The sequence below is a fragment of the Bos indicus x Bos taurus genome, chromosome 15 (genome assembly GCF_003369695.1).
Source record: "Bos indicus x Bos taurus breed Angus x Brahman F1 hybrid chromosome 15, Bos_hybrid_MaternalHap_v2.0, whole genome shotgun sequence".
Classification (NCBI taxonomy): Eukaryota; Metazoa; Chordata; class Mammalia; order Artiodactyla; family Bovidae; genus Bos; species Bos indicus x Bos taurus.
In genome coordinates, this window is record NC_040090.1 from 6574033 (window position 1) to 6587434 (window position 13402).

General features: G+C 56.5%; 3 protein-coding genes and 1 long non-coding RNA gene across 6 annotated transcripts; 2 read left to right on the forward strand and 2 right to left on the reverse strand.

Moving 5' to 3' along the window:
• The first annotated feature begins 253 nt into the window (after positions 1 to 253).
• Positions 254 to 4821, forward strand: C1QTNF4 (C1q and TNF related 4). Of its 3 annotated transcripts, none has more exons than XM_027562382.1 (3): positions 254 to 339; positions 571 to 633; positions 3665 to 4821. In XM_027562382.1, the coding sequence occupies exon 3, from the start codon at positions 3670 to 3672 to the stop codon at positions 4645 to 4647; it is 978 nt and encodes a 325-aa protein (XP_027418183.1). In that variant the 5' UTR covers positions 254 to 339; positions 571 to 633; positions 3665 to 3669; the 3' UTR covers positions 4648 to 4821. The 3 variants fall into 3 exon arrangements, with proteins under 3 accessions (XP_027418183.1, XP_027418185.1, XP_027418184.1); XM_027562383.1 differs by having other exon boundaries at positions 277 to 339; positions 567 to 633; XM_027562384.1 differs by lacking the exon at positions 571 to 633 and having other exon boundaries at positions 262 to 339.
• Positions 4822 to 5258: 437 nt separating this feature from the next.
• On the reverse strand, positions 5259 to 7540 carry FAM180B (family with sequence similarity 180 member B). The gene is made up of 3 exons (XM_027562387.1): positions 7376 to 7540; positions 6517 to 6587; positions 5259 to 6308 (listed from the first exon to the last, which is right to left on the reverse strand). Exons 1-3 carry the CDS (start codon positions 7512 to 7514, stop codon positions 5913 to 5915), a joined length of 606 nt encoding a protein of 201 aa, XP_027418188.1. The 5' UTR covers positions 7515 to 7540; the 3' UTR covers positions 5259 to 5912.
• LOC113905327 lies at positions 6239 to 10060 on the forward strand. The gene is made up of 3 exons (XR_003514635.1): positions 6239 to 6324; positions 8430 to 8601; positions 9026 to 10060. It is a non-coding gene; the product is annotated as an uncharacterized LOC113905327 (long non-coding RNA).
• NDUFS3 (NADH:ubiquinone oxidoreductase core subunit S3) lies at positions 8618 to 13392 on the reverse strand. Its single transcript, XM_027562385.1, has 7 exons — positions 13279 to 13392; positions 13103 to 13168; positions 11882 to 11979; positions 11525 to 11674; positions 10278 to 10403; positions 10045 to 10164; positions 8618 to 8867 (listed from the first exon to the last, which is right to left on the reverse strand). Exons 1-7 carry the CDS (start codon positions 13361 to 13363, stop codon positions 8700 to 8702), a joined length of 813 nt encoding a protein of 270 aa, XP_027418186.1. The 5' UTR covers positions 13364 to 13392; the 3' UTR covers positions 8618 to 8699.
• Positions 13393 to 13402: the final 10 nt, after the last annotated feature.

Sequence of the window (13402 nt, forward strand, 5' to 3'; positions counted from 1 at the left end):
CACGGAGGAGGACGAGGCCGGCGCTCGCGCGGCCCGCGCGGGGGGCCTCTGTGCGGTGCCCCTGGGCCCCGGCGCTCGGCGCGCCCCTCCCTCTCTCCCCCTGCCCGCCTCTCCCCGCGCGGGCCCGGCGGCTCGCGCTTCAGCAGTCCTCTTTCCCTCGCCGCCCCGCGCCCACCCACCCCGGGGTCCCCGCGCCCCGCCCGCCCCCGGCGCCGCCGCCCGCGCCAGGCCCGGCCCCGCCGCAGCGCGGGCGGCCAGTGCGCAGCCCGGCGCCCGCCCGCAGCCCGGAGCCGGATCGCGGGCGCGGAGCGAACCCGACCGACCGCCGCCCCCAGCCAGGTGAGGGCTGCTCTGGGGCGCGGGGAGCCAGGCTTTCTCCTTGACGGGAAGCGGGGGCCGGGAATTGAATCCTTTTTTTTTTTTCCCCTGAAAGGAGGATCTGGGAGCTTCTTCCATGAAAGAGGCTCAAGGGCTTTTCATCCTAAAGGATGGATGAAGGAGGGTCTGGGGGAGAGAGGGTCTAAGGTACCATTTTCTGAGGGATTTTTTTCCCTTTTTTTAATGAGAAAGGATTAATTGGCTTCTTCCGTGAAAGGGGGACTCATCTTCTTGGGAGCCCGAGGGGCTTTCAAGGTAGGTGGAGAGGGCGCTTTGGGCAGAGCTTGAGGGAGGGGGTGACTGGGGAGTGGGGTTCGCTGGGAGGGTCTCTGGAATCCCCTTAGCCTGGCATGGCTGCATCTCCACGGTCGGTTCCGGGGCTCTGTCCAGCGCACCGTGTCCTAGATTTTTTTTCTCTTTGAAGATGATTGTTTTGAGCCTCACCTGCACGAAGCCAGGAACAGCCATTTCCTTCCCTGGAGCTGTGACGCCCACCTGACACCCTCTCACCTCTGACCTGCTCCAGGAAGGGGGCTTAGGGAAGGATGGGGACCTAGGGATCTGAGAAATGGGCAGTGCCGGGTACCAAACACACAGGAGGACCCTCTGGCACTGGCAGGGTGCACCAGGCGCAGAAGGGAGATTACCAACGGTCCAGTGGGCAGATGCTCCCGGGGCAAGACCTGCTAGGAGAGCCGCACGGTCAGGAAGAGTTGCGATGCTCCCATATTCCCAGGAGACAAAAACGTTAGTTTTTGGGGTTGGTTTTGCTTTCTTCCCCCTTCGCCCTAGATCCCAAGACTCAGTCCACTTCTCTCCCCTCCTATTTTTGCAAAAAGGGAAACTGAGGCAGCTAACAGGTTGGCTGGACATGTCTACGTTTAGAAAGGAAAGGTGGTGGAGAGGAAAGCACACTGAATTTGGAGCCAAAAGACGTCCATTCAAGGCTTGCCTCAGGGCTCCATGGGTGACCTTGGGCCAAAACGCTTCCCCTGGTTGGACCTCAGCTTTCTCCCCTGTAAAATGGGAGAGGGCCCACCCGTCTTGCAGGTTAGCTGTGACACCCAGATGGGTGAAAGAAGTGCCCTGGGAAAGGGATTGTGATGAGTACTGTGAGATGCAATCTTCACTGCTGCAGGGACCCCCCCACTCCCCCCACCGCTGCCCTCAACAAGCGACTGGCTAGCCCAAGGGGCACCTTCGTAAGAATGAGAAAAGGTACTGTCTCTGGAAGGAGAGTGTTCAGCTGGGCTAGGGACTTGGGGGTCTTTCTTATGAGAAGCAGAAAAAGGCGCACTTTGCCCAGCTGCAGCAGTTCCACACAGTTGGGCAAATAGGATGCGGGCCGCACTCCAGCGCCCACCTGCCTTCAGGTGAACGTCCTTGTTGAGTGCAGCGCATCTGTACGCCTGCTCCTGGCACTCCTTCTTGGCAGGCCCCCAGCATCTCTAAGCGACACAAAGGCACACACGCTCCCCGGGCATTTCCTGTGAAGCGCACATCCTAGGCTGTTGCCAGCTCATTTTCTTTCCCACTTTGCCTCCACTTCAGGGCTTCAGGGAATTCAGTCCCCCAAGCCAGTGCCCTACTAGGAAGCATTATGGAGGAAGCATCTCCCTATCTTCCAGGAGGTAATCCTGAGTCAAGTAGTGCCTTCACCAAGCTTCCAGGGGTAAGGGTTACTGAACTCTAACCCCTTATGTCAAGAACCTGATCATCAACTATACTCCAATATAATTTTTAAAAATTAGGTTAAAAAAAACAAAAACACTTGATCAGATCAGTTTTCTCCCAAAATCGACTGCACTGCCATCCAACAGAGGTACTCACACCTGCTATCTCAGATCATCCTCAGTAAGCTAGTTAGGCGGATATCCTCCCCCAGTTTAAACAGAAGGGGCCATGCCTGGAGACATTCAGGAACTTGCCTAAGGTTTCACAGCATGTAGAGGAGCAGCGCCAGGACCTGAGCCCAGGTTTAGCTGCCAGTCTTGTACACCCCGCTGCTCCTACCGAGGAACCGAGCTGCTGACCTCACAGACCTGGTGAAGCCCGCTGGAACCGCTCTCCCACTGTATCCCTAGCAGCCCCTGGCTCTCTCTTTCCCCTCAGGGACCAACCCCCAAGCCCAGAGGAAAGAGTCCCTCTTTCTTCTTACTCTGATTTTGTGGAGGGAGGGAACTACCTCAAAACCCAACTGTTCTGACCTCTTCAGCCCAAGAAGGGCCCCTGGTGATTCTGGAGGTCCAGTGTGGGAGCTGACCCTTGACTGGGTCAGAGGCCAGGAAAGGGGTCAGTTCAGCTCAGTCGCTCAGTCTTGTCCAACTCTTTGCGACCCCATGGACTGCAGCATGCCAGGCCTCCTTGTCCATCACCAACTCCCGGAGCTTACTCAAACTCATATACTTTGAGTCGGTGATGCCATCCAACCATCTCATCCTCTGTCGTCCCCTTCTCCTCCTGCCTTCAATCTTTCCCAGCATCAGGGTCTTTTCAATGAGTCAGGTCAGGGAGCAGCTATTTCCTGCCAAGATGGAGGTTTAAACAGCAGCCATCAAGGAGGATGCCAGTACAGACAGCCAGTGCCTGAGTGAGGGGCATGCTAAGGGCCATGGAACAGACCAGGAAAATGTAGCCAACTGGAAGCTGAAGATAACCCCACGGCGTCCTGACCACCTTCTGTGTTTCCAGGGCTCCTGGGTGTCAAGGAGGAGGGCACGTGGCAAGCGCAGCAGACAGGGCATTAGGACCCTTGAACCTGAGCATTTCCACTGGTATCTGTCTGCGAAATTTCACACAAAGGGGTTTGGTTACAAAAAAACGAAAAAAAAAGTCACTGATCTGATCGTTCACAAACTGTGGTCCCTGGACGAGCAGCATCTCTGCATTACCTGGGAACCTGTGAGCAATGGAAATTCTCAGGCCTCATCCTAGACAAGTGGAGAAGGAAATGGCAACCCACTCCAGTATTCTTGCCTGGAGAATCCAATGAACAGAAGAGCCTGGTGGGCTACTGTTCATGGGGTCACAAAGAGACGGACACGACTGAGTGACTAAGCACAGCACATCCCAGGCGAGGCAGGGGTGCATGCCAACAATGTGTTTTAACAGGCCCTCCAGGTGACACCGAGGCCCACTTAACTTTTGAGAACCTCTGAGCCAGTCTCGGTGTGTAGAAAACCAGAAGTCCGATTTGTGGGCCAAGGCGGGGCTGTGCAGGGGGACCCGGCCCCCGGCCGTCCCGCCAAAACCCTCATCTCCCTCCCTCTCGTGCCTCCCGTCCCAGGCGCCATGCTGCTACTGCTGCTGGGCCTGCTGAGCCCGGCGGCCTACGGGGCTCCGGGACCGGCCCCGGGGTCCGCGGAGCTGCGCTCGGCCTTCTCGGCGGCGCGCACCACCCCGCTGGAGGGCACGTCGGAGATGGCGGTGACCTTCGACAAGGTGTACGTGAACGTCGGGGGCGACTTCGACCCGGCCACCGGCCAGTTCCGCTGCCGCGTGCCGGGCGCCTACTTCTTCTCCTTCACGGCGGGCAAGGCGCCGCACAAGAGCCTGTCCGTGATGCTGGTGCGCAACCGCGACGAGGTGCAGGCGCTGGCCTTCGACGAGCAGCGGCGGCCGGGCACGCGCCGCGCCGCCAGCCAGAGCGCCATGCTGCAGCTCGACTACGGCGACTCGGTGTGGCTGCGGCTGCACGGCGCCCCGCGCTACGCGCTGGGCGCGCCGGGCGCCACCTTCAGCGGCTACCTGGTGTACGCCGACGCCGACGCGCCCGCGCGCGGGGGGCCGCCCGCGCCCGCGGAGCCGCGCTCGGCCTTCTCGGCGGCGCGCACGCGCAGCCTGGTGGGCTCGGACGCGGGCCCCGGGCCGCGCCACCGGCCGCTGGCCTTCGACACCGAGCTGGTCAACATCGGCGGCGACTTCGACGCGGCGGCCGGCGTGTTCCGCTGCCGCCTGCCCGGCGCCTACTTCTTCTCCTTCACGCTGGGCAAGCTGCCGCGCAAGACGCTGTCGGTGAAGCTGATGAAGAACCGCGACGAGGTGCAGGCCATGATCTACGACGACGGCGCGTCGCGGCGCCGCGAGATGCAGAGCCAGAGCGTGATGCTGGCGCTGCGGCGTGGCGACGCCGTCTGGCTGCTCAGCCACGACCGCGACGGCTACGGCGCCTACAGCAACCACGGCAAGTACATCACCTTCTCCGGCTTCCTGGTGTACCCCGACCTCCCGCCCGCCGGCCCGCCGGGCCTCGGGCCGCCCGAGCTCTGAACCCCAACCCGGAGAGCCGCTCGGGGTGGGGTGGGGTGGGGTGGGGTGGGGTGGGGTCGGGGGCGTGCATGCCGAGGCCGGACCCGCGGCCCGAACGCCCCGCCGGCGCGAGCATGACGGCCCGCCGCGCGTGGCGAACTCTGCCAATAAAGTGGGCCTGCGCCGGCTCCTGTCTGCCAGGGTCCTGCGCTTTGTCCTTACTGCGACGCTGTTGTCTTGGGGCGGGGCGGGAGAAGAGGGACCACCCCGGTGCGGGTCGGCAGGCCGAGGGCAGGATTCTCCCTGGGCGAGCGAGGAGGTGAGAATTTGATTGGACCCTTCTTGTCTAACTCCGCGTGGGTCTCCCCTCCATGTCCGTCTTTAGTCGGTCCCTGTAGCTCTTCCCCGTTGAACTCCGATGTGATTTTTAGGGCCCATCTAGTTCCTTTTTTGTGGCAAGGGACAACACCCCGCGGCCTCACTGGGTGTATGGGATTCAAGGAAACGGTACATTCTGGCTCCCGGTATGGGCGGTGGTGAATGGGAAAGGCAGCTGGTATCTGGTTGCCCTGATTCCTGCCTTCCCAGGATGGGGAGGGGGGTTTGTTATCTGACACAGAACGACACAGGGCTCCAGGAGGCCAGAACAGAACATTTTATGGGATGAGCTACACAGGATCAGAAACACTCCAGCCAGCCTCAATCTCCTCCCAACCTCATCCCCTTCTCTGAGCCTTGCTGAGATGGACCAAAAGAAGATTTCTCACTTCCCTGCCCCCAAAAGATAATGTTCCTCCACCTGCTTCCCCTCATTCTTCCAACAGACTGAACTAAAAATGTCCAGTCTATTCTCCTAGCCCAGATAGGATACTTGGGCAACTTAGGGACCCCCAGAGCCTCGGTTGGGTTTAAAAGAGGTATCTACATAAGACTGGGCACTTAGAAGTTACCTGGGCTGCCGGGGTAGGAGTTGGAGGGTCTGACCTGGCCTTACTTGGGAGCTTCCTTTTCAGCATCTCTTAAACACACTTTTCAAACACACACACACACTGCCTGCAAGTCCTGCCCTTAGGTCTGTGCCTGCCCGTCTGGAACCCAGAACCTGGGCCCGAGGAAGAAGATGGGGGAGGGGTAGACTGGGGTCCAGTTATACAAGGCAAGCCCAGAGACCCGAACACAGTGGGAAGAACCCGGTGCCAGATGGAAGCCCCTGCCAAAGGTGGGTCTGGCTCAGGTTGGGGATGGGGGGAGAGGAGGAAAGAGGGATGGCAAGCAAAAGGGGAGGGTTAGGGGAAGGAGTCAACGATGGAGGCCCAGAGCCCTAGAGAAGGGGGCTGGCCCTGGGGGCAGAAGCCCTTGCACAGGTCCCAGAGTGTTTCCTGTGCCAGGAGGGTGAAGACCTGGGCCCAGCGGCCTCTCTCCTCGGCCTCGCTAGCCACATGGAGCCGGTAGACACAGGACACGCCTGTGAGGAGCAGATGTTCAAAGTCCCAAGGGCTAAGAGGAGGTCCCTTCCGCAGGTCCTGGAGCTGCTGCAGCCGCTGCTCAGCGCCCTCCAAGTCCCTGGGCACCTGGTGCTGCAGGAGGAGCCTGAGCCGGCGGCCTGGACGTGTGGATGCCAGTTCCTCGTCCTGGAGGTGCAGCTGCCCCACGATATCCAGCTCCAGCCCCGCCCACAGCAGCTGCAAGGGGAGCCACGTAAGGGGCAGGCTGGGGCCTAGGGAGCAGGTCAGCGAGCAGTAGTGTGCCGGGGGCCACAAGCAGGCAGTAGGACCCATGCTGGGCTGCCCCCTCCCCCAGCAGCCCCAGCTTGAGGCATCCCCCTTCCCGACCCTGAGCTCGGGGACCACTGGTACTCCCACCCCCACATTCCCAGGCTGGAGGAAAGACCTCGAACATCACTTCCGGGGCCTCTGGCTCCTTCGGGCCACCTCCCACGCTGGTGCTGTCCATGGGCTGCCCTGGGGCAGCAGAGAGGAGTCAGGGCCCTGCCAAGCTCCACCCGGAACACCCAGCATCCCCAGACTGCCCCTGAGCTGCCTGGTAGGGGTGCCCAGAAGTTCTTCTATCTACAAAAGAAGAGGAATGCCACCCCATGTCCACCTCCCCCTACACACATGCACATAGACATTCACTCTCCCAGGCGTCATCCCAAACCCAGATACCATCTCGGCAAATGTCCATGACTCCTCCTCGAACTTCTACAGTTCCCCTGGCCAAGAGCTCCAGCCCAACGAGTCACAAGACACTTCCCTTCCCATTACCCCTCCCTATCATCATCTGGGGACAGCGTGACCTGAAACAGTGCCAGTGACCCTCCCCAAAGGTGAAGACCCCTTTGAGAAGGACCTAGTCCTTTCCCGCTCCTCAGTAAGTGACTACAAGACAGGAGGCCAGGCAAAGCAGGATGCCTGCCGCAGCTTCCGCATCTCTCTGCGGTGCTGCCTAACCCTTGGAATGTCTGCCCTAAGCCCAGGGCAGTTCAGGAGGTCCTGCTTTGCACATCAGCCAGAAGAAGCCCAAGGCTCGTTGAGAGCACTGAGGGCGAACCACCCTCACTTCACCTGGACCTTTCTGGTTCTGAGTGAGGCCCACATCATTCCGTCCCCCACTCTGCAGCACAGGGCAGCCTAGCAGCTATCACACCCACAGTTCCTAAGCCCTGCTGGACTCAGATAGGACCAAGTGTGACTGCTGTCAGCCAGCAGCCTTCCTTAGCTCCCTCCACCCCACCCTAAGGCCCGGGTACCTGCATGGTGGTAGGTTGTAGTCACCCCGGGGAGGAGGCAAATGGCTACTGTCAGCCAAGCCAGGAACTGCATTGTCCCGGCCATGCCCCACCAGGCCCTCTGAGTCTTATTCTTCACGGCGTCTCTCTGCACCTCCATCTGCCTGGCACACACTGGGGCTCCAACTTTCCACTAGGCTGCTCCAGCTGCTCCCTGCGTTGCGTGTCGGTCTTCAGAGCTCAACAGGGAGGGGCTGGCTCTGGCTTCCTAGGGGCTCTTTCCATCCCAGAGAAATGTGGAATCTGGTTGTTGGCAGTAGGAGCCTGGCTCCCAGTTTGTCAGGCCCTAAGCCTATTCCTGCCCAGATGGGCGGGATGCTTAGTTAATAGAAAAAGGCATTTGGTAGCAAACAGCTCAGGCTTGGCCCTCCCAAAGAGGTAGGCGAGACCCCAGGCAGTAAGACTGCCTTACTATCTGTCCTCACCCCCAAAACACTGCAACTGGCTCTAGACTGACACTCAAGTCTGGCCCAGTACAGCCTGGCCCAGCCTCCAGGAAGCCCCTCAGTAGCCAAGAACAGCCACAAAGCCTGATCTTCCAGCTGCCTGGTGGGCTGGCTGAGTGGCCCCTGGACAGGCAGAGAACTCTTCCCCCTCAGGCACTCAGCCACTGGCTGAACAGACCCCAGACTGGCTGGAATGGGGAGTACTTGTTTCCTGGAGACAGATCAGCAGCTCCTGATTGTCTTTGGCCTGACTGGGACCCTCCTTTGCTTGTTTACAACATTCTCAGCTCAGACCAGACTCCAGGAAGATTCCCTTAGCCCAGGCCTGATGCGCTGTCAGGGTGCAGGACACAAGGTTCAGAATGGGCTGCAGCTCGTCCTGGTTCTGGGAACCTTGTGGCTTAAACAGGATGAGGGTGGGTGAGGGTTGCCCTATTTTCACAGGCTCTCTGGACCCATCAGCTGCCACGAGATAGTCTGCTGTGACAAAGGGCTTTCTCCAGCAGTGGCCGAGACTCCACCCCACACCCGTCCTAAGCCCTGTGAACTGTGAGAACTTTCCATTTCAGTTCCAGGATCTCTCAGAAGTATATCTAGGCGTGCAAGTTAAGCCTGTCCGCAACTGCAGTATTTAGCCCCATCGAAATAGATTCCCGGTTTGGAAGTCTCTTTAAGGGAGTCAGCAAAACCCCAGCCTGCACCTCTCTCCTCTCCTGAGTCCAAGCTTCACTTCTACTTATGGTAAGCACGCAGAAAGTGGTGAGTCTAGTAGGATTTTATTTACAGGACACTCAATTATAGGTAAGGTGCTTTCTAGGATCCACATGCCTTCCCTGAAACTACTTGGCTTCAGGTTTCGTGTCTCCGGCTTCAAGCTTGAGACTCTCGGGGGGCTGGCGATAGGCAGGGAAAGCCTCCCACGGGCTGTTCAGATCAAACTTGCGGAACTCTTGAGCCAACTCCACCGGCTCGGCCACCACCCGCTTCACCTCATCGTCATAGCGTAACTGGAGAAGAAAAAGGCAGGCTTGAGCATTGAGGAAAGCCTGTGACAGCCACTAAAGGCCCACTTTCCCAAAGCTTTCCTCAGCCCCCTTACTCCTCTGCCCTGGACTCCTGTCCCAGCCTCTTTTAAGTCTCCATCCTCCTCTGTGTTACCCATTAGGTCACAATCCAACCACCATCTAAAACGGCCTCTACCTCAAGCTCTGCCATCACCCAGGCAGGCTTCCCAGCCCGTTACCCTACATCCTGTGCTCTGAGCTCTTCTTCCACCAGAACGAACCTTGCCCACCTATCCACATACTCCTTTTGGTGAGACCTTCGTTCTCTGACCAGGGATCAAACCCGGGCCCATGGCAGTGAAAGCATGGAAGCCTAACCACTGGACCGCCAGGGAATTCCCTCCACACACCCTATAAGTTGATGGTAAGCATTTGCCCAGGATGAGGGAGCAAGTCAGTGGCTGAAAAGAATAAACCTAAGCTGACAAGCACTTAAGTTCAGGCCTGGTGGCCTTGGCATTATCACTGCCAAGATGCAAGGTAGTAAACTTGGCACGACTTTTTCTGTTACTGGAAAATCAACAGTCGGATAAGGCGAGGACAATCAGCTGCTGCAAATGGGACCATGCTAAACATTAAGAAAACAGAAGCATCTGGGTACTGAAGAGAAAGGGCTGGATTGCCACTACCTCAACATTTCTAAAGTTACTTTGCTACGAAACCATGTATGTCTATATACAATAAACCACCTTCCTGCTAATGAGCTGCAACACGCTGCAGTGGCGAGTAAAGCACTGAATTCAAGGGCTGAAGATTTAGTGTCTTGCCTTCTCAAGAGATCCAGGCAGGGTAAAGAGACACTCCACTTTCAGACCCTGGTGACAAACTGTGTCCTAAAATCTGCCTTGGTCATTAAAATGACCATTAAAGCCATTAAAACAACGGGTGACAACAGTTGGGCATTTACAATACACCGGTTTTAAACACATCAATTAGTTTACTACAAATCTACTATTGTTAGGTGCTACTCTTGTTCCCATTTTGCATATAAGAAAACTGTCAAGAGTGGAGCTCCGATAGAGTGCAGCATTGATGCTCTTAACCTACCACGATCCACTGGCCATAATTCCTGCCCAGCATCCCTACCAGTCCCTCCCTCTCATACTTCCAAGGCTCCTACCTCAACATAGCCAGACAGGGGGAAGTCTTTCCGGAAAGGATGTCCCTCAAAGCCATAGTCTGTTAGGATTCTTCTTAGATCAGGGTGGTTAGCAAAGAAGACTCCGAACATGTCCCAGATCTAGAAGAAAGAGGCGACTGGCCGTCACAGAGGCGAGGGCTGCACTGCATCCACTGAACCCGGTCCGTTTCGCAGCTGGCCCAGGTGCGGGGCCACCACGTGCGGAAACTCACCTCCCTCTCATACCAGTTGGCGGCCTTGTACACAGGCACAGAAGACTCAATGGGCGTTAGCTCGTCCGTATAGGTCTTCACACGGATCCGCGAGTTGAAGCGCAGAGAGAGCAGGTTGTAAACGATCTAGGGAGAATGGAGGGAGCCGGAGGACCAAGATGACCACAGGCTGAGGGGTCTGGGACAGAAGTCCTTGAGTGGGACCATAATGAGGGGATAAAGTTCCACCTTGTGAACCTGCCTTCTGTCCTGAAGCTCAAAACCCCAAGATGCTCCAAGACTCACAACTCCTTGCAGACGCCTAAGCAACACTAGCTCAGCCTGTCAGCATGCTTATCTCTGCTCACACTACTGGACGTCTCCCAACTCCTCCCCGCCACCCCACCCTCCGTGGGACTAATACCTGCTCTCCAAATTATCATCAAGAGTCAGCACAAACTCTCTCTCTCCCTTCATAAAAGCCTTCTAGAGTGGGCTAAGTGCTCCTCCTGTGTCCTTACAACATCCCATGAATTATGTGATTACAGTAAACTAAAAAAATACATATCAATATGTTGAATCTGTTTTGTTTTCATAGGCTTTTCTGGAGTGTAAGTAACGGTCACTGTATCTACTTTATGGCGGTGGTTTAGTTGCTCGGTCATGTCTGACCCTTGCGGCCCCGTGAGACTGCAGCTCCCCAGGCTCCTCTGTCTGTGGGGTTTCCCAGGCAAGAGCACTGGAGCGGGCTGCTATTCCCTCCCCCAACAGTACACTGTTCTCCGTGTCCTTCTCCCTCACTAGAGTGTGGGGGACTTCTGGAGGGCAGCAGGTATTGGGTGTTACTTCTCTTTCGATCCCAGGATCTGGCAAAAAGAGTAGGTGACGAGTAAACAACAGCAGCTAAATGTACTGAGAATGTACTGTGTGCCAGCAACCTACCTGAACTATCTCAGTGAATACTCACAACCACCCTGTGAGGTAGGGTGGTTTCACACTTTTTAAAAATACTTATTTCGCACATAAGAAAAACTAAAGTTCAGAGAGACCAAACAAAATGTTTGAAGTCACACGGCTTATTAATGGCAAAGCTACAACTAAAACTGAAGGTCTCCCTGATTCAGAGACCCCCCGTTAACTGCCGTGTTGTATTTGTTTGACCTGAACTGAAACTAAGGCGGCTACGGTTCCCACAGGCAACTGTCACCCTGAAACTGTTCTGTCCCCTTCCCTCCTTCATGCTCCAAACCTCAAATCTCCTGACTGACCTCAAAACGGTTCTGCCGGGTGGGGATGTCCACCGCCGTCAAGTCAGCCAAGGATTTGAATTGTGCGTTGCTGTGATCCCTGAGGAAAGTCAGCACTGGGATGACCCCATCAGGATGGATACAGATCTCTAACTCATTGAAGCAAGACACCTGACGACACAGAACAGGAGAGGAGAGGGAACAAAGCTACAGACGGAGCAGACAACTTCAGTTGGAATCTCCTGGTTTAAGGCAGAGAGAGAAGACCAAGTTGGGATGCAGGAGTCTGTACTTTTGATTCCAGGCTGCCCACTCCCACATGCCCTGAGAACATGGCTCTTTCTTGATCCAAATCCAAACACCGGTAGTGAATATTACCTGAACTTGCTGGACATACTTGGGCAGGATTTCAGCCACATACTCTCCAAAAGCTGAGAGCTGCTTGTGGGCCACATCATTCCGTGGTCTGACAGTGGCTGGAACGAGAAGGCGTATTTTGAAAAGGAAAGTAGAAGGCAGCAGGCAGCCCTGCAGAGTGAGCCCTGCTTAGTCTCTTGAGCTTGTGAGGCACGCTGTTCCCCAGTCAGGACTCCCTGTAGAACCCTGAGAAAGGTGAAGATAGAAAGTTCCTCTTCCACGGAACAGGAAGTGATGAAAACGCTGGGGAAATGCTACCTGCACGATCCATAAAGACTCACCTATTATTACAGCTGGGGTGTTTGCTTCTTCTTAAAACTACTCCACAGTTCTTCCTTTTCAATGCCTGCAATTCTGCTAAAGCAGCATGGGTCTCAGTTCTCTTACCACACTAGGAGCTCTTTCAGTGTGAGAACTAGAGCTTTTATGATTCTCTGTATCTCCTTAACATCTGGCTCATAGTAGGTTCTCAAACTAAGAACTTCAGGGCTGAAAAGTCCTCACAGATTATGTAGTTGAAACCTTTTTTTTTTTTTTGGCACAGACCAGGAAACTGAGGCCCAGAAAGGGGGAAATATCAGGTCTCCTGATTCTCAGGCGGCTTATGTTGACTGGAACTTATCTCCATACGCTCATTCGTGCCACACTAAATCACTGGAGCGACTACAAATCATAGGCTGCAGAGTAATTGTTTTCTGCGCCTTTGGCAGCAGGCAGGTCTGCTTTATCACTTACTAGTGCTGTGATCCTGGTCAACCTCTCTGAACTGTTTCCTACTCTACCGTATAAGAGCATAATACTATCTACCTCGTAAGATTGTTGTGGGAACTATGATCATTCATTAATCGCTTAGCAAGGTGCCTGGCATACAATAAGCACTCAATTCACATGAGCTACTATTATAACAGGGCTCAGAGGCCCAGAGTTTATGCTCCTCATTTTAAAGAGCTTACAGTTTAATCAAGACAGAGAGACAGAAATGGACAAGCGGCAACAGGGCCGTAACAGGCCCAAGGACACAAGAAGGACGCGTGCAGTCAGCTCTCCAAGGACAAGCAAAGGCTTGCCGGGAGGACGCAGAGAAGGACGGGCCAGGACAAGGGCAAAGCAAGCATCTGACAAAGGGAATGAACGCGGCCCCGCCTGCAGTCCCGAGAAGGGCCCGGTCTCGCACATACTCACGGCGCGTGTCGGCCGCAGAGCTTTCCCGCCTCACGGGCAGCAACAGCACCGAGGGTCTCCCGGCCACTGCATGGGAAGACAGAGACACTGAGGCGCAGGATGAGGCCTGAGGGACTCCCTCCGCTGGGCGCGTCGCCGCTCCTGCCCCGGGCCTCAGCCGGCTGCCCACTGGTCACCTCTGGCCGGCGCCGCGGACCCCACGAGCCTCTGCCAACAACCCCGAGCCGCCGCCGCCACCGCCGCCGCCACCGCCGCCGCCATGTTTCCCGGATGTACACCAGGCCCCCCCCCCCCCCGCTC